Source organism: Onychomys torridus, chromosome 19 (genome assembly GCF_903995425.1).
Source record: "Onychomys torridus chromosome 19, mOncTor1.1, whole genome shotgun sequence".
NCBI classification, from domain to species: Eukaryota; Metazoa; Chordata; class Mammalia; order Rodentia; family Cricetidae; genus Onychomys; species Onychomys torridus.
In genome coordinates, this window is record NC_050461.1 from 25,150,580 (window position 1) to 25,169,523 (window position 18,944).

At 38.6% G+C, this 18,944-nt stretch overlaps 1 protein-coding gene across 5 annotated transcripts in view; it reads left to right on the forward strand.

Annotated features, from left to right (window-relative positions):
• Positions 1-18,944, forward strand: part of Trmt11 (tRNA methyltransferase 11 homolog) — a 51,293-nt gene that overhangs the window by 3,247 nt on the left and 29,102 nt on the right. For 3 of the 5 annotated variants that reach the window (XM_036168955.1, XM_036168956.1, XM_036168957.1), the window contains exons 2-7: positions 566-631; positions 4,443-4,516; positions 9,546-9,627; positions 9,716-9,808; positions 10,028-10,162; positions 10,985-11,141. In XM_036168955.1, the coding sequence (XP_036024848.1) occupies positions 566-631; positions 4,443-4,516; positions 9,546-9,627; positions 9,716-9,808; positions 10,028-10,162; positions 10,985-11,141 (607 nt within the window). Of the gene's footprint in view, positions 1-565; positions 632-2,770; positions 2,875-4,442; positions 4,517-9,545; positions 9,628-9,715; positions 9,809-10,027; positions 10,163-10,984; positions 11,142-18,944 lie in introns of those variants that run through there. The other 2 variants (XM_036168958.1, XM_036168959.1) reach the window with 2 other exon arrangements.

Sequence of the window (18,944 nt, forward strand, 5' to 3'; positions counted from 1 at the left end):
AACCAGGACAGGACAGTTTCTGATGAAATCCTTTTGCAGCTCATGCATACAATTTCTCAAAAATTGCTTAATTATGGTTAGGATCATTCAGATCTCCTCAGAACTCCACATTTAATTGCCTGATGTTGAAACCTAAATGCCTCCAGTAGATCTCAGCCTACTCTTTTATTTCTATTATTAGAGGTGTTTCTCGTGGCAGACTGAATTTAAAGGGCTTAACGTGCAAGCAGGCACGCTCCTTGGTGGTGTACGCCATAGCTGACAGAGGTCACCAAATGGCACAGAGCTTTATTTGACTCATTACTTTAGAGAGTATAGTTGACGGCATCGTGGGGTGCCTTAGTCTCTGGCAGGATTATGAGGAAGCAGCTTGTTCACTTGACATACACCAAGACATGGAGCAGGTTGGAATCATGTGGGAATAATCCTCAAATCCTGCCCTCTAAATGTGTCAGCATTCAGTGCAGCTCCACAAGCTAAGGGCTGGGAGTTAAAACACGAGCCCTTGGGGCCATTTCTTAACCAGACAATAACAGTATATATTTTCTCTGTATTTTCAATACAGGAAATAAAGTCTTTACTGTCACTGTTTGGAGGCCAGTTCACTAACAGTCAGGAGACTTATGGAAAGGTAAGGATTTTTTTTTGTATTTTAAAGGGAATAGGTAATTTATTCTGGAGCCATTTTCAATGACCAGTGGCCTCAGAACATGTTCCAGTGTAGAAGCTTCATGGTTTTACAGAACAAAGGAAGTCATAAATCACGGTGAGGTTAAACTATGTTGGTCGGGGGGCTGGAGAGATGACTCAGATGTTAAGAGCACTGACTGTTCTTCCAGAGGTCCTGAGTTCAATTCCCAGCACCCACATGGTGGCTCACAACCATCTGTAATGAGATCTGGTGCCCTCTTCTTTGTACACAATCAATCAATCAATCAGTCAGTCAATCAATAAATAAATCTTAAAAAAAGTTGGTCGGGGATCTGGCGCCCTCTTCTTTGCACACAATCAATCAATCAATCAATCAATCTAAAAAAAAATGTTGGTCGGGGCGTCAGAGAGGTGGTTACAGCAAGATGGAGGAAGACCGGCTGTAGGCCTAAAGTGCTGTCTGGTGCCGTCCTCAGTTTTCGGATTAGTAGTCTGCTAAGTTAGTAGATTTCAAAGGGTTTCTGTCTGCTAGCCACAGGATGTTAGTTTTGACACAGAGGTAGACCAGGCTAAAGCAAGCCCAAGATGAGGTCTGTAGTTCCATTAGTACTCAGTTTCTGCAGACACAACCTCTTCCAGGAGCTCTTCACAGTTGCCCCCGTTGGCCAAGCTTCACATTTTGCTCTTGCAGGGGCTGTGTATTATTTATTTGTAAGGTCTTTTGTATCTAGGAAGGCTCATTCCTAGTATCTGTTGTAGATGGGGCTGAGTAGTGGGCAGGACAGTAGTTCATGGGAGAGGAATAAGCTGGTAAAGACCATTAAGGAAGAAACTCCTGGATTGTATCAAAACTATTAATCATCATGATCTGGATCTGAAGTATTTTCTTTTACTCTTTCTGTATCTGGTACAACATTTATATGTGACATACAATAGGGTTCCTGTAACTTAAAATTAAGTAATATAGAGTACTTTGGCCTAATAGAGCAAAGGTAAGAGATGAAGGGAGATGTATTTAAAAATAACTAAAATGCACATACTTAGATTGACTATGTTTCCTCCTGTATTTACAGTTGTTTGTACTCTATGAACTGTCATATGTATTTCAAAGGTTAGAAGTGGGTTAGAAATGCAAGGTGGCACTATAACTTTATACCGCCCTTTAAATTAGTAAACTAAAAATAATCATTTAATTAAATTTTAATCCTTGCTAATTGTACTTACTATAGGACATTTAAGACTAACTAAATCAAGAACCATCTTCAGTACATGTTGTTATTAGAGTGGGTATCTTTTGTATAATTTGGATAAGAACTAACCCAAATTTTGAGTATCTCTAGCTAGAGTAAATGGAGTTAAAATTTAATTTAATAACTAAATTTTTTTTATCCAAATTATACTGAACTATGGAAATACACACACACACACACACACACACACACACACACACAGAGAGAGAGAGAGAGAGAGAGAGAGAGATAGAGAGATAGAGAGAGAGAGATACAGACACACTCACAGAAATACTTGTTTCTTTTAAACACTGGATTTAAATAAGATAAGGGTTTAGGGTAAGCAAACAGTCACAACAGAAAGACATGATCAAGTGAAAGGACATGATATCTTCATTTATAGCTTCATAAAAGTCAAGATTTGCACTAGTTTATCACTTAGAAATCTGCCAGGAGACAGACATGGTGGCTCATGCCTTTCGCCACTGGGAGGCAAAGGCTGGAGGATCTCTGAGGTCAAGGCCAGCCTTGTCTACATAGTGAGGTTCGGGATAGCCAAAGCTACGTAGAGAGACCCTGTCTCACCCCTCTCCCTCCAAAACAGAAGTAAGCCAGATGGAATATTAAATATCATAAACAAATAAAAAAGTCTGACTACCTTAAAATCAAAAGTTTTTAAGACAGAAAATGAGAGAAATTTTTAGTTACTTAGGATACTCCATTGGTTAGTGACATTGAAGATGAGTATCAGCCAGCATTTTTTTTTTTTCTTTTTTTTTCTTTTCTGGTTTTTCAAGACAGGGTTTCTCTGTGAAACAGTCCTGGATGTCCTGGAACTCACTCTGTAGACCAGGCTGGCCTGGAACTCACAGAGATCTGCCTGTCTCTGCCTCCCGAGTGCTGGGGTTAAAGGCATGTGCCACCACCGCCCAGCTTTATCCAGCATTTGTGAAGTCCACTTGAATGTGCTCTCAGATGAAGTAAGAAAGTTCAGGTAAGGTGAATTTATAGTAGATCATATATAGTATGTGTCCACAACGTTTAGTGGCTGAGCTGTCTCTCCCTACATAATAGTTTTAAAAAGCTAAGATGTTTATTTTATTTGAATTATTTTGAGTAGTTCTGTAGTGTAGTGTTAATATCGGAAGAAGAGAGATTAAATATGAGAGTCTCACCTTTTTCTTGCAAAAGACAAGAGGCCTTAAATTGAAGCCCTCTGCTAGTGGCCTTTTGTTCCAGAGTGACTCCCTCACTGCAAAAAGAAGGATGGGGGCTGGGAGACTGTGGATATGATGTGTGAGCGTGATGAACTAAAGTCAGCACTGCTGTGACCAAGGGTTGTAAGGGTGGAGCTTCCCAGCCTATTTTTGGGGGTGCTGGGACAGAGGATTAAGAAACCCTTGCTGATACCTTAAATAAAATGATAAAAGAATTGAAGTTAATAACAATAATGTACACCATGGCTTTACATCATCTTTAATTCACAGGATGCTTGGGCCACAGCTATGCAGAAAATGAATGACCAGGCTGGGCATGGGAGCATACCCCTATAATTTCTGTCGTTTGGGAAGTTAAGACCAAGAAAGCAACAAGTTTGATCCTAGGCTGGGCGGCTAAGAGAGACTTTATCTTTGAGACGGGTTGTCATAGTTTGATTTCTGTTGTGGTGATAAATAGTATGACCAAAAACTACTTCTGGAGGAATATATTTATTTGGCTTACACCAGCTGATCCTAGTCTGTCATGGAGGGGAGTAAGGGCAGGAGCCTGGAGACAGGAACTGAAGCAGAGATCATGGAGGAGCGCTGCTTCCTGACTTGCTCACTTTGCTCTCGTGTACACCCTAGGACCACTTGTACAGGGGTTGCACAGCTCCCTGTGGGGTGGGCCCTTCCATATCAGTCATTTATCAAGAAAATGCCCAGGAGACTTGCCCCCTGCCAGTTTGATGGGGAGGCAACTAGGTGTGTCAGGTAGCAAAAAGCAAACCATGTAGAGAACAAGGAAAGAGGGTGAAGGACGGAGAGATTTAGTAATTAAGAAATAAATGAAGGTGTATTACTTACGAGTTACAATAATGATATTATAAGGAGTGATTTGTAATAACAAAAATGCCAGGAATATATTCTGTCATATGCATTAGTTTTCTAGTCAAACTTCATAAAGGCAAATGAAAAGTGATCTTAACCTGGATGTCACACTTTGGCTTATAATTTCAGCACTTGGGAAGTGGAGGCAGGCAGATCTTGACACACTTGAGTATGAGGCCAGCTTGGAATACATAAAAGCGATTTTTATTAAAAAAAAAAAAACAACTTTAAAGTATACTGATATTTTCATTTATGGAGTCATTTATAAAAGTGTTCTTACATTGTAATATATTATCTTAAGTTACCTACTAAAATAATTTACCTTTTTTATTACCAGAATGATTTTTATTTTGATTAGTCAAATCACACATTTTTACATATTAAATAAGAATTTCTCATTTGGCTTCTTGAATCAAACCATTTAGACCTCGTAGCCTTTTAGTAGTAATTTGCATGCCTTTTTTTCTTTCAGTCTCCATTTTGGATTCTTAGCATTCCCACTGAAGATATTGCAAGAAACTTAATGAAACGGACAGTGTGTGCCAAGTAAGAGAAACTCCTCATGTGTGCACCATGCATGTACATGGTCTCACAGTCACTATATTCTGGTTTTTGCTGTGGAGGGTTGAAGTGTTATCTGATTGTTCTCTATCAGTAAAAACTTCGGTATCAGGGTAAGAACCTGAATGACCAGAGAAGCGGCAGAGAAGCCACCAGTGACCTTGTGTTCCTCTGTCCAAAAAGGCCGAGACTCTCTCTAAGCCCTGTCCTACTGTTTCCTGTGTCTGTCTGTCCTCGGTCCTCCAAAACCTCTAAGGCTAATTTTGGTCAGCTAGTAGCTAGCCCTGCCCTCTGATTTAGAGCAAACTTTATTGGCAGTCTCAGGAGCCTCAGAATATCCCACAATATTTCCTGCTTTTTGTCTAAGTCAAAAGGGAAGGGTTTTAACTCTTAGCACAGTAAAACTATATACAGTAAGAACAATTACCAGTTAAGAATTAGATTCACAATGTCCAGTCCATTTGCATTTGGCAAATTCAGAGAAAATACACCATTATCTGTCTCATCTTGATGAGTCTAAAGTTTTATACCTAAACCATTTTCTATCATAACTTTATTATCATCCTAAAAATATCTTTTTTTAAAAGATTTATTTATTTATTATGTGTACAGTGTTCTGTTTGCATGTATCCTTGCAGGCCAGAAGAGGACACCAGATCTCATTACGGATGGTTGTGAGCCACCATATGGTTGCTGGGAATTGAACTCAGGACCTCTGGAAGAGCTGTCAGTGCTCTGAACCTCTGAGCCATCTCTCCAGCCCCCTAAAAATATCTTTTTAGAACTAAAAACATTTTCTTAGATAAATAACTTAAGCTTTTATGTTTCTATATCTCTTACGTAAGTTTTTTGTTTTTTTTTTTTTTAATTTGGTTACAAAGAAAAGTGTATGCTATCTAGTCTTCAATCCCAAACAGAGACACAAGAAGTATATAATATTCTCTGAGTAAACAGGAAGTGTAGAGCAAGCAGCTTCCAAAACTATAGAAATGACAAAAACATCTGGCTGCCAGGGTTTTTCTGTAACATTGGGGCATTCATCTTCGGCCTACAGGCCTAAAATATCTGACAGACTTTTCTGTGAAGCAGGAATTTTGAAAGATAGTCCTACCTTGTCTTGGCAAAGTTTGGCAGTCACCTTTTGTGTCCTGCTCATCCAATTTGGACAACATACTGTCAGCAGTTGAAACAAGGGCAGTTTTTTTTTTACCTAAATGACTAGCTTTGCCACATTGAAAGCAAACTCCATATGGAGTTTCTTTGATGCCCACCGTCTTCTCCGAAGCAGAATGGTGCTGCTAGGAACAGAATGTCTGTCATTGTCATGAAAAGCTTTATGTTATTAGAGTACCTTAAATGCCATAGTTTGTAGATCTCTGAAATGTTTAGATAGACCATCTATCTAAAAATATACGTTTGACCTTGAAAACATACTTAACATGGCCACTAATTTGTTATAGATGACTAACTACTAACCTATGTTTATTAATTATCTTAAACAGTTTGTAATAATAGCCTTTACGGACTAGACCTTTACATTACATTTTAAAATGAGCTGCATAGGTACAATACCTTAAACAAAAGTAGAAACATATATACAGTATATTAAAAAAACTTAAATTTGTGTCAATATACAAAAGTATCTTAAAAATATCTTAAACAAGAGTAGAAACACATATACAGTATAACAAAAACAACCTTAAATTTGTATCAATATATAAAAGTACCTTAAATAAGTGTGGAAACATATATACATTATAGCCAAAACAGCCTTAAATTTGTATCATTATGCAAATATCCATACCAGTCTAAAATACTTAAAACTAGTTACTTTTTTGGATTAAAAGTAGATTCAGTAATTTACCCTTTTATCCTATCATTCCTGTATCTCCCCCCCCCCCCTTTTCTTTCAGAACGAGATCCCTGAATCTAATCTTCTTTGCTTAGTTTTCTCCCTGGCTATGACCAACAATAACTTGGATTCAACCCCCCTAAATGATAATAAACATTCGTAATCCACCAAACAATCAAAAACCATCCAACCCCCCCTCTTTGGAATGTGGGCATCCTGTTTCCTCGACTGCTGCTGCCTGTTGTCTGAGGGCAGCAGCATCTTCAGGGGAACCCTGAGAAAACTGAGATAATGGTCCAGTCCTGGGGGAGCTGCCCGAATCATTTGTCGTCCAGTCTCTGCATGTGGGAAAGTGCAGGGCTTCTCTGAAGTCCTGGCTGGAGCAGTGTACGCAGATGCACCTTATGAAGATGCACCTTCTCAACTAGCTGCCTTGAAATTGTCCTGAGCAGTTTGTAGTCAAAAGCTGGTCCTTGGTTGGTGCTTGTCAGCTTAGTGGTGTTACCACAATCCAGGTGGGATTGTTGTGGGGCCCCACCATCTTTTTGGATACTTCCAAGGTCACTATCAGGAATGATCATAGTTCACTGAAGAAAACTTAAGACATTTTAAATGTTATATGCAGCTGAATTTGGAGAGGTTAAAGGGCCACAATTTGTTAAGTACATCTGAGGTGTACAAACTTAATTCCTAGTTACCTGATTAAAACCTTTACTTTTTATTTAGACAAAAGGGGGAAATGTGGGATATTTGTATAGTAGATTAAAATAAATGGGTTAATTTAATTTATAAGAGCTAGTGCGACAAGCCTAAGCTAAGGCCAGCTTTCATAATTAATAATAAGTCTCCATGTCACTATTTGGGAGCTGGTGGTACAGAGAAAGACTTGCTACATACAGAAGGTGGTAGAGGCTAAAACAACTGTAGCTTGAAGTTACGTAGATTTACCGTTGGATGGTGATGAGGGAACAGAGAGACTTACCTTCTGGAGCTGAGGTGACAGACACTTATGTTTAGCAGGGGATAGTGTGGAATGACATATTCTTAAATCGAATGAATGCCACGTTTAGCATAAAGTTTTACAAAATCTAAATCTGCTTTCCTGCAATGTATTTGTTAGAGAAATGAATTCTTTTTTTTTTTTTTTTTTTCTTGGTTTTTCAAGACAGGGTTTCTCTGTGTAGTCTTGCTGTCCTGGAACTCACTTTGTAGACCAGGCTGGCCTTGAACTCACAGAGCTCCTCCTGCCTCTGCCTCCCAAGTGCTGGGATTAAAGGTGTACGCTACCATTGCCCAGCTGAGAAATGAATTCTAACAATCATATTTTTAGATTGTTTATTGCTTATTCTTGTTCCTAGATTTTTATCATGAATCTCTTATTTCCCTTTTCTTTAAATTTTTTTGATTGACACTTGGTTGCTTTTTTTCTCTGAAGATAATCGCAGATTATTGAAAATACTTTTTCCTTAGATTTTGTTTTTAATAATGAAATGAAAATAAGAAAAAAATATATACCAAGATTAGCAGTGTCTTGTAATATGGTCTGACTGTCACCTCCATATTTATCTAACTTTATCCTCTTGAGAAGTGTGCTCAATTCTAAATTTAGTTCCTTAAACTGCAGCTTGTTAACAATCTTGTTATTAAATATAAATGACTAGAAGATGGAAACAACAAAAAAATGAAAACCACTATTTGTATAATTACTACTTTACTTTTCATATTAAAATGTATACCGCCGGGCGGTGGTGGCTCACGCCTTTAATCCCAGCACTTGGGAGGCAGAGGCAGGTGGACCTCTGTGAGTTTGAGGCCAGCCTGGTCTCCAAAGAGAGTTCTAGGAAAGGCTCAAAGCTGCACAGAGAAACCCTGTCTCGAAAAACAAACAAACAAACAAAAAAGTATACCTGTTTGAGGTATTTGCATTCCAGAAGTAAGGGATGTTAAGTTTAAAGTAGCCACTTGAGTACTCAGCCCATATAGGTCTGCTGCATATGTTTGATGAATAGCAAAGTGAATAATTATATTGTAATATTGAATAGTTATATTATAAAATATTAATAGTTAACTTTTGGTTGTTATTCATTTCTATGGCTGAGATACGCCTTAAGATACTGCTAAGTAAGAGTAGCATTACTTACTTGCTGTAAATTCAATAGAAGAGGAATTCATTAAAGGATTGTATTTGCAACCTACAGATAATTAAAATAGACTTACAAGGACATATTGAAAACTCATTCAGAATTTTCTAAGGTTGAATTAGGCTTAAAATTAGTTTTAAATAGTTTTAGTATGGATTTTTAGAGGATTTATTTTTATATTTTTACTTTATGTGCATATCTGTGTGCCTGAATATCTGTGTGTGTACATGTGTGCAGATGCATTCAGAGGCCAGAAGACAGAGTTGGATCCCCCGCATTGTAGTTACTGGTGGTTGTAAGTTTCCTGATATGGGTGCTGGGAACCAAATTGGATTCTCTGCGAGGTCAGCAAGTTCTCTTAACCACTGACCAGTTTCTCCAACTTTAATATAGAATATTTTGTACATACCACAAAAAGTGAGACATATAGCAAAATCTGGGTACTCACTTTGTTAGAGCTCAATATTTTGAGTAACTTAGTAAATTTTAACAAATCATACCTAATTAGTAATGATAGGTTTTTTTTTTTTTAAATCTCATTGCTCTTTCCTTTTTTTAATGGGGAAGATATGTGAAAAATTTGATTTTCTGCAGCTTTTCTTAAAATACCATGTGATTTTATTGCATTGTTTAATCCAGTATAGTATATAATAAAAGGGCATGGGTTATTGTGATAGGGAGCATGCTTAGCATGCATAAGACCCTGAATCAGTCCCTAGCCCCCCTCAAATACGTGCATATATATTTATGCATTTATGTATGTGTATAATTGTTGAAAACTTGGACAAACTCTAACTTAATGTTGAATTTCCCTTCTTTCATGTGAGGTTCAACTTCTTTGTATGGTTTGGGTTATATTGCTACTTGTTTCCAGTGTACCTATTTTTCATGAATGTATTAGAAAGCATGGCCAATGATTGTTTTATTGTAGCAAGCATAAAGAACTAGCAAAATAACTATTATGTATTGCTGTGTGAACTAAGTTCTTTACTGAGGTTAGTACCAACCATTTATTTCCTAGGTCTATATTTGAACTATGGGGTCATGGAAAATCTCCTGAGGAGCTGTATACTTCTCTTAAAAATTACCCTGTGGAGAAGATGGTGCGTAGTGAAATGTGATTTTACATAGGCAAGTGTGCATACGCTGTAGAATTCACAAGCTTACAAAACGTATCTGCTTCTATTTTAGGTTCCATTTCTACATTCAGAGTCTACATATAAAATAAAGATCCACACGTTTAATAAAACATTGACTCAGGAAGAAAAAGTCAAACGAATAGATGTAAGTGAAACTAGCTGAAGCAAAGCCTGAGGACTGAGTACACGAGCTGTTGGTCTGTGTTAATATAGAATGTCTGTTAGGCGCTTTCCGTGTTGCGTCTGTCATGTATGCTCCTGACACCAGACTCACTCAGTGTGTATGCAGATAAGCACTGGTTTCTGAGATTCTCTTTATCAATCTTCGTAGTACACTAGAATTACTTTTTTTTTTTTTTTTAAGGCCCTTGAATTTCTGCCATTTGAAGGGAAAGTGAACTTAAAGAAACCGCAGCATGTATTTTCTGTTTTGGAAGACTATGGTTTGGACCCAAACTGCATCCCTGAGAGACCACACAATATTTATTTTGGTAGATGGGTAAGCAAGTTCTTGCCTCCTTTCTCACCCCTCTCTTTCAAAGCTAAAAGCAGGCTGGGGATGTAGGTCAGTGGTAGAGCACGGGTCGAGCATTCCTGCGGCCTCAAGCAAAAGAAGCAGAATGCCACACACACCTTTGTGTTTGATTTTTTTTTTTTTTTTAATGTAAAATTTTGAAGCAACTGAAGAGTCAGAACTGCTGTATGTATTAAAATTGCTGAAAAGTATGGGATTATGATTTTTATTTTTCAGAGTTTCCTGTGAAACATAAGGAGCTTGTTAGATATAGGGCCTAGGAAAAGGGGTTATACCTGATAAGGGAAAACAAGAGTTCCCTGAAAGGCAGGACTGCCGTTTTAGTGACACAGAGAGGCCCCAGTGCTGTGCCAGGTCACTTGTCTCTTGTGAAAGTCTCAAAGCTGAGGCTTCCGTTCTGAGGGGAAATGAAATTATAGAAGTGTTCTGCTCGCCTCCTTAAGGCTGGAATAGGTAGGTGGAAGCTAAGAGCCATGTTGTGGATTTTTGTCATTTCAGAGAAAGAGAAAAGGGAGAGGAGAAAACTCCAGACCACGCCTTAGTATCATTATATTGAAATTTGATTCCTACTTAGTTTGAAAGCACAAAGTATCTAGAAAGGCATTAGAGAAGTAAAAAGGTTTGACTCTGGCAGTCTCAATCCTGTGATCTTTAAAGGATTACGTTTAGAACAGTAATAAGTAGAAAAAGTTCTCATTAGCAAGGTGCTGTAGTTTTTATTGTCAGTAATTATCTTGAGTCTGTTCTGTATAGCTAGACTAACTTAAAAACCTATCTCTGATCTAGATTGCAGATGGACAGAGAGAGCTAATTGAGTCATATAGTGTCAAAAAGAGACATTTTATTGGAAATACAAGTATGGATGCTGGTTTATCATTCATCATGGCCAACCATGCAAAAGTGAAAGAAAACGATGTTGTCTTTGATCCATTTGTTGGAACAGGTAGTATAAATCTGTTTGTTACACTAATGCATAGATTTTGCTTATTTTTAGCAGCGAAGTTGATAGTATATTTTGGATGAGAGCCTGAACTGACAAACTAATCTTTTCTTGTATAATAGCTAATATTTAACATGCTGCCACTTGGAGGTTTTATTCCAAGTAGGCCACTGGGGGGAGCATCAGGCTTATTTTTTCACAGATGTCTTGCAGTGTATCATACATTGTAGAATTGTCATAGAATCGTATTTTTATTTATTAGGAAAACTCTTATGGGAAGAATGAAAAAAAAAAATATTCATGCTTTTAAATAAATAGCCATGTATATTTGGGTAGAGGAAACACATACCTGTGATTCTGTTTGTGGGAGTTTTTAAGTAAGTGTGAAACTGAAGGTGGCTAAGGAGCCATAGTCTAGAGCCTGCCTGCTGACACCATAACCCACCGTCTTTATTACTTCCCTGGGATGCTCTCCTAATTAGGCCTGTGGAAAGCCTGAAATTCCAAGTTGGCTTCATCTGATTCTAAAGTTTTCCCTACCTCGATTCCTTGCTTTCTTGCTTGATGTAGCCCTTAGGCAGGCAGTACTCTTTATTTTATTTTGGTCCGACTCACCCGTTATTCTTGTTTAGTTAGGGTCTCTGCAGATGTCTGTCTCAGGAGCAATGAGGTGCAAGGCTAATACCTGTTGAGTAAATGTGTCGGGTACTGTTGTACACCCAGATTCTGGTGACATTTCACATGAAGACACTTTGAACGTCTTTCTGAGGAAAGGACAGTACAAGGAGAGGTTACGTGACTGGTCAGGGTTATATGGTGTCTCGTTTTTTGCAGATGCAGACTCCAGTAGTTCATGTATTCATTGCTTCTGCAGAGCTGTCTCTCTGCATAGATTTTACTGGCCACCACTTGCATCTGAGTTCACTTCAGGAGTGTGACCAAGTGTGATGAGGAAGACACAGTCTCTGGTATAGAGTTCCGAGAAGATGGAAGGAGGTTTTGTAAGCTGTTTTGAACTAACCGACCAGTGCACTTCTGCTGTACTTAGTGTCTCTGTGGACTCCACTCTCCACATACAAGTTTGTTCTTCTCTGGCTTTATTCACCTAAACTCGTTCTCTCTCATGTGAGCTTGTTAGTGGAACTGATATCAAGTTTATTTTACAAGTTATAAGAACAAAGAATATCCGCATAGCCAACCTCAGCTTAAGCTTTTGTTTATATTTGGCTTCCTTTACCTTATTTTATTTATATTTTTTCCTGGATCATTGGAAGCTTACATTTATTTTTTTTTTTTCTTTTTAAAATTTTTTTATTTATTTATGTTTGGCCTTACATGTATGTTTGTGTGATAGTATTGCATTCCCCTAGAACTGGAGTTACAGACAGTTATGAGCTGTCATATGGGTGCTGAGAGCTGAACCTGGGTCCCCTGGAAGATCAGCCAGTGTTCTTAACCACTGAGCCATCTCTCTAACCCCTGAAGGTTACTTTATTTATTTATTGCATTCCTCTCTCAAATATATCAGTATACATTTGTGTGTGTGTGTGTGTGTGTGTGTGTGTGTGTGTTTGTTTTTTTGTTTTTTTGAGACAGGGTTTCTCTGTGTAGCTTTGCGCCTTTCCTGGAACTCACTCTGTAGTCCAGGCTGGCCTTGAACTCACAGAGATCCACGTGCCTCTGCCTCCTGAGTGCTGGGATTAAAGGCGTGCGCCACCACCGCCCGGCCAGTATACATTCTTAAGAATAAGAGTTTTATATATATTTGCATTTATCTATCTATATTCTGTAGTTGGGTGTTGTGTTTTACTGTTAATGTTATTTCGATTTGGAACATTACTAACACTTTTAAGTTTAAAATAGTTTTCATTTGAGTTGCTTGACTCTCTCTCAGTGGAATGGGTTATACCTTCCCACTAGAGATGTCATATCCTTCTTAAGTTTTACATACTCTGCTTCTCTGCCTCGGTGGTAATACTAATTTTTACCAGCATGGTACTAATGGAATTTGATTTTCCATGTGGTTACGGTTTTATTTTATATTCTTGCAGTTAGTATAAAGCATTTGTGGGGAGGTACAGTGAGAGCTTGTAAATATACTGCCCCTCATCCAGACGTCTCCTCTTCTTGACAAATCAGATTTGGCTGCTCTGCCTAGCCCTTTCACCTCGAGCCTGTCTTTGTGACCTGTCATTCTTTTTTTCATAGAGAACTTATAAAATTTCTGGCTTGTCTTTTTTATGCCAAAGCCCTGGTATCAGTCATTTCTCCCAGTAACCTTTGCTTCTTTTAGTGGCGAGATGGTATCAGAAACCAAGGTTGGGTTCTAAAATTTTTCAGAGGCTAAGCAAAGAAACGTACAAGTGGGATTGGGGATTTAGCTCAGTGGTAAAGCGCTTGCCTAGCAAGCGCAAGGCCCTGGGTTCGATCCTCAGCTCCACATACAAAAAAAAAAAAAAGAAACAAACAAGTAATGTACATGTGAGTGCAAATGGAAATACACATGCGTCTACTCCTGTGTGTACATACATATAAACCTGCACATAGACTAATTAGAAGTCATGGGTTATATATGTAGCAGGGATTTCTGTCGAGCATCACAGATTTATTTCCACCCTATTTCAGTCCTTGTTGATGCATACAGAACTTTCTCTTCACTCTGCGCCCCTGTGCTGACGTTCAGCGGGTTTGCTCTTCTGCTCATTTCCGTAATTCTCTAAAATAGTCGACTGCTTTGCCCATGCCACTGTGGGGGAAAGAATCCTGTTGGTTTTCCATTGCTCTGATAAAATGCCATGACTACAGCAAGTCATGGTGGAAGGGTTTGTTTGGACTTACTGGTTCCAGAGGGGTAGGAACCCATCATGATGGGAAGAGAGCGTGCCAGGAACAGGGGTGCTCAGAGCTCACATCTTTCCCATAAGCACCAAGCAGAAGGAACAACCTAGAAGTAGACAAGATCTTTTACCCCAAAGCCTGTGCCCAGTGACATACTTCCTCAAGCAAACTGCACCTCCTAAACATCCCCAGACAGCACCACCAACTGGCCACCAACTATTCAAATATCTGAGCTCGTAGGGGATAGTCTCCTCCAAACTACCACACCTACTGTAAACAATTTAAGATACGTTTTCAATTAAGGAGCAATGACGTCAAATACTGTGCTTGCTTGATTCTCCTTTTGAAGGTCACCGGTTTCGTTCACTGTAGCGTGCTCGCGATGTGAGATAGATCTGATCTGCCCTCTGCTCCTGCCCTCACTTTTTTCTCTGTTGACATTTGCACAGTCAGGTACCCTCCCTTTTGTCCCTTCTACTGGTGACCAACCTCGTTTCCTAGTTGATTCTACTCTTTTCCCAGCGATAGACTTGAATAGGTACAATTTCTTAGTCATACTCTTTTAGGTAAAATGTTTGATACTCCATATGTTGTTTGTTTTTTCTTGTTATTGTTTTCCACTTAATGGTATTTCTTAGAAAGCTCTCTTGCTCAGAAATTGTCCTCATTCTTTTGTTGTTGTTTGTGCTACTGGAGATAATATAATGCAAGTATTCTATCACTGAGCTGCATTCAAGCCTGTTTTCATTCTCTCCTATAGTTTTTTTTTTTTTTTCTTTTTGTTTTGGAGCTGAGGATCGAACCCTGGGCCTTGTGCTTGCTAGGCAAGCGCTCTACCTCTGAGCTAAATCCCTAAGCCCTCTCCTATAGTTTTAATCCATAAGTATATGCTGTAGTTTGTTCAGATAATCTCCTATGCATACCTGGGTACAGGTAGTTTCCAGTACTTTATACTTGAAAATAATGCTTACAGTGAGTAAGCATATGAATATATATCTTGGTTGGGGATTTAGCTCAGTGGTAGAGCGCTTGCCTAGCAAATGTAAGGTCCTGGGTTCGATCCTCAGCTCAAAAAAAAATGAATATATATCTTTGTAATTTTGAGGCTAGAGCACTGCTATAAATTTCTGGAAGTAGGATTGCTAGATTAAAGGGAACATGTAGTTTTTCTAGATGCTACTAATAAATTATCCTCTATTATTCAGCTTTGGATTTCTGTAGCCGTATAAGAGAGTTCTTATTCTTCTGCAATTTTACTACTAAGAATGTATTGTCAAGATTTCCTGATTTGTTGGGTGAAAATGGTGTCGAAATACAGTGTTAATTTATATCTGAATATAAGTTAAGTCTTGTCTTTTTTTAAAGGCTATTCTACAGGTATTTTTGAATAGACTTCCATGTCTTTTGCCTCTTACCTCTTGTAGAGATGCTTTTGTAGAGATATTAGCACTTCCTCTTCCAGGATTTCTGTAATAAATTCTCATCCATTTGGAATTTATTCTTTTGGATGTGATGAATGGTTAGGATTTTTGGAATTATGTAATATTCATGTACAAAATGAGTAGTCTAAGTTAGGTTAGACCTTAGAGCTTAAAAATGACATTGTCATAATAGGGGAGGGAAAGGAGTATGCTTCTCTTGATGCAGTTGAGCCTAGAAGTATTGTGGAATTCCACCTTCACAGCATGGGGTGCTGGCTACCTTATGCATGGTGAGGGGTAAGGATACCTGACTGTGTTTGCTCTGCATGGCTCCCTACATACAGTGGACAGCCTGCTTTGATCATTTCACTATTCACATAGAAGAGGAAGGTCAAATGACCAGAGAATCTTTGCAAGATACGCCACTAAAATACATACTCATAATCTTTGTGTATGGTTTCAGTGTGGCTTTAGCATACAAGTCAGTTTTTGACACTTCAACCTTGGAACTGGTCATAACCTCTAATTTTGTACAGAAAGTCCTTAAGGGTCATTAGTTTCCTCATGGAACTACTTATTCACAGACAGCTTGTACCTTGGAAAGGACTCGAGAAGTAGCTTGTGCCTCCTCCATGGCCATACGTTTTTCCATCCTCTTGGGTGATGGCTTGACCTTTGGCTTCCATATATTAGGGTTGTTGTTGTTGTTTTTAACTCAAGTGTGTCTCTCTTATGGTCCAGACTGAAACGGGGACAAGTTTCCCAAATGCATTAGCATTGAACTAGTCACTGCTGTGCTTTTTCTCAAGGTTGCAGAACAGGTTGAGATCATTTCTTGCCTAAACATCTTTCCTTTTTCTTTTAGACAGTTTGCTGTTGCTTAGGGCTAATATTCTGACTTGCAGAAACACACTTTCCTTTCCCTTTTGGCAAATATATTCTCATTTCTGTCACTTTTAAAACACTACATTTTTTCTTTCATTTTCCAAGTAGAAAAGAAACATCCTTTTGGGTCAACTCTTAGTGATAAGGAAATACACTATTAAAGTTAGCAGGAAAGTATACAATACCTGTGCTGGTGTGAACTGTTATTAACTGGATGCACAGTTTTACCCATTTTGCCTAGTAACAGAATTTGCTTCTATTTTATCTAACTGATACGCTAATAAACTTTCTGTTACTCTAACAGAATCATGATGTAATATACAAAGAAAAGGGTTTATTTTTTGCTTCACAGTTTTAGGTGGGCAGACCCATTGCGTGTAGGCTTGTCTTTGATGTCAGAAGACAGTGTTAAGGGGCACAGGGTAGAATTAACTGCTTACCTCATAGCCCAGAAGGAGGAAGGTCTGGGCTTCTACAGTCCTCTTCATTAGAATAACCCTGTTGGCCAGAGATCCTCCTTCTAAGCCTCACACTCTAGACACATTCTCTCTTTCCAGTAGAGCCACAATGAGGACCAACACTTTAACACATTCATCTGTGAAGGGCATATGACATCTAAATCCATACCAGTAATTTAGTGCTATATAAGCTAATTTTATTTTGTTTTTTAACTTGAGTTGGTGCTGACCCCAGAGGAGGTACTATAGTATAAAGAAAAGAGTATATCGTGGGAGTTGACTTTCCCAACAAAACCCTTGTCTAGACTGCAGTTCCAGTCATTTGTAAGTTGGTCATAGCAGTAACATGTTCTGAAGGTTACGGAGGTAATGTACATCTATGTTAGGATGTTATTTGAAAACTGGTAGACATTCAGTGGACCATTAGGCTACTATTATTATTTCATTGTTACTTTCTCATGGACTTAGATACTTTTTGATGAACTTGCTAGCTAGTACTAAATAATGAACTCACTTTCTAGTCCCCTCTTGGGGACTTTCCAAAACATTCATAAACTGCTGCTACGGCAGCAGCGAGGGAATTGCAGCTTAAGTTTGTAAGTGTCTAATATCTGGTTTATAATAGACTGATTGAGGTGAGCATGTGTTCGGTGTCTTATGTAGCGTAAGCGCTCTGAAGCTGTAGCATCAACTAGTTCTCTCGAGTGAGTGAGCTCTAGCAGTCAGAGTTCACCCAGGAGACATCGGAGGATTGAGAAAAATGCTACAGCGCCTTCTGAATTTGTCATTTCCGAGTGATAGGCAAGGTCCAAGTGAGGAAATGGATTTGGTCCCGAGAGGAAACTGGAGGATGGAAAAGATACTGGGGGGCTGGAGAGATGGCTCAGAGGTTAAGAGCACTGACTGCTCTTCCAGAGGTCCTGAGTTCAATTCCCAGCAACCACATGGTGGCTCACAACCATCTGTAACGAGGTCTGGTGCCCTCTTCTGGCCTGCAGTCATACATGCTGTATGCATAATAAATAAATAAATCTTTAAAAAAAAGAAGAAAAAAGAAAAAGATAGTGGGAAGTTGGTCTCAGTAGATCGTTACAGTGTGTTCTGCTTCACGGTTTTTCCTCATTCTTTGTAGTTTCTTTTTTCTACATCCTTAGTTAGTCCTTGGGTTACCACCTCTGACAGTATTCTTGTGCTCAGGCTGCTAGTTCATTTAGAGTTCTTTTTCTGAGGGATAAAACAGAGTGAAAAATACTGGCAACAAGATTACCGTCTTCTTTTTCCTTTTTTTCCTTTAGTTAAACCAAAGCCTAGTCTCACATTTCCTCACAGATTCAAGCTTTCCTTAGGTCTTGTGAGATGAAAATCATAAATTGAGTTTTATAGTGTGGAGTCAGTTCCGCTCATTTGTATTCTTTTGCCTGTAAGATACTACACTAACCTTAAAATGGTTACTGTTTGGATAATAAGAAACTGAAACACAGTGTTAGTCTAACTCACATATGTGGTATTAGTATTTTACTTTGGATAACCGAAATGGGTGAGTCTCTTTCCTACCTTCTCAACACTCACCCTCTGTTTTTCCTGCCCTATCCGCCCAAGAAAATGCCATGTAAGGTATAACAAAATGCAAAAAGTGCAGTAATTGAAAGAGCAATAGATGATTAACAGTGATTACCCAGTGATCAATTCAGAGAAACCAAATTATGATTTTATTTTAAAAAATTAAACGCTTAAAAGACAAGTTGCAGGTGAGTCTAACAGATTATTCATCTCCTTTCAGCAGTGTACTGTAAATTGAGTCTTCTCAAAAGTCCCTCTAAGCAATGGATAAGGTTCTGGTTAAGGAAGCACAGGAAAGCTTTTCTGTTCCCTTTGACAACTAGTTCTTCTAGGTGAGTATCTGCCTTGATTGGCAGAATTGTAGTAATTCCTTGTGATTTGGGTGAAGTTACCTTGTGAGGCTCACGAGTCATCACATTCAATACCTTTCCCAATCCCAGACTATCCTGTTCCTAGACTTAAGAATGAGGAGGTCTCTTTTACACCGAATCTCACAAATGCTTCAGGGGTTAGCGTGAGAAGACCTAGGTTTAGTTTCTGCTCTGCTTTGGGTCCAACATTCTTCTTCAAGGGATACAGTAGGAAGCTAGTTAGTGCATTTTCGAAGTTCTCTTCCCTGACTATTTTTAAACAGCTGTAGATCT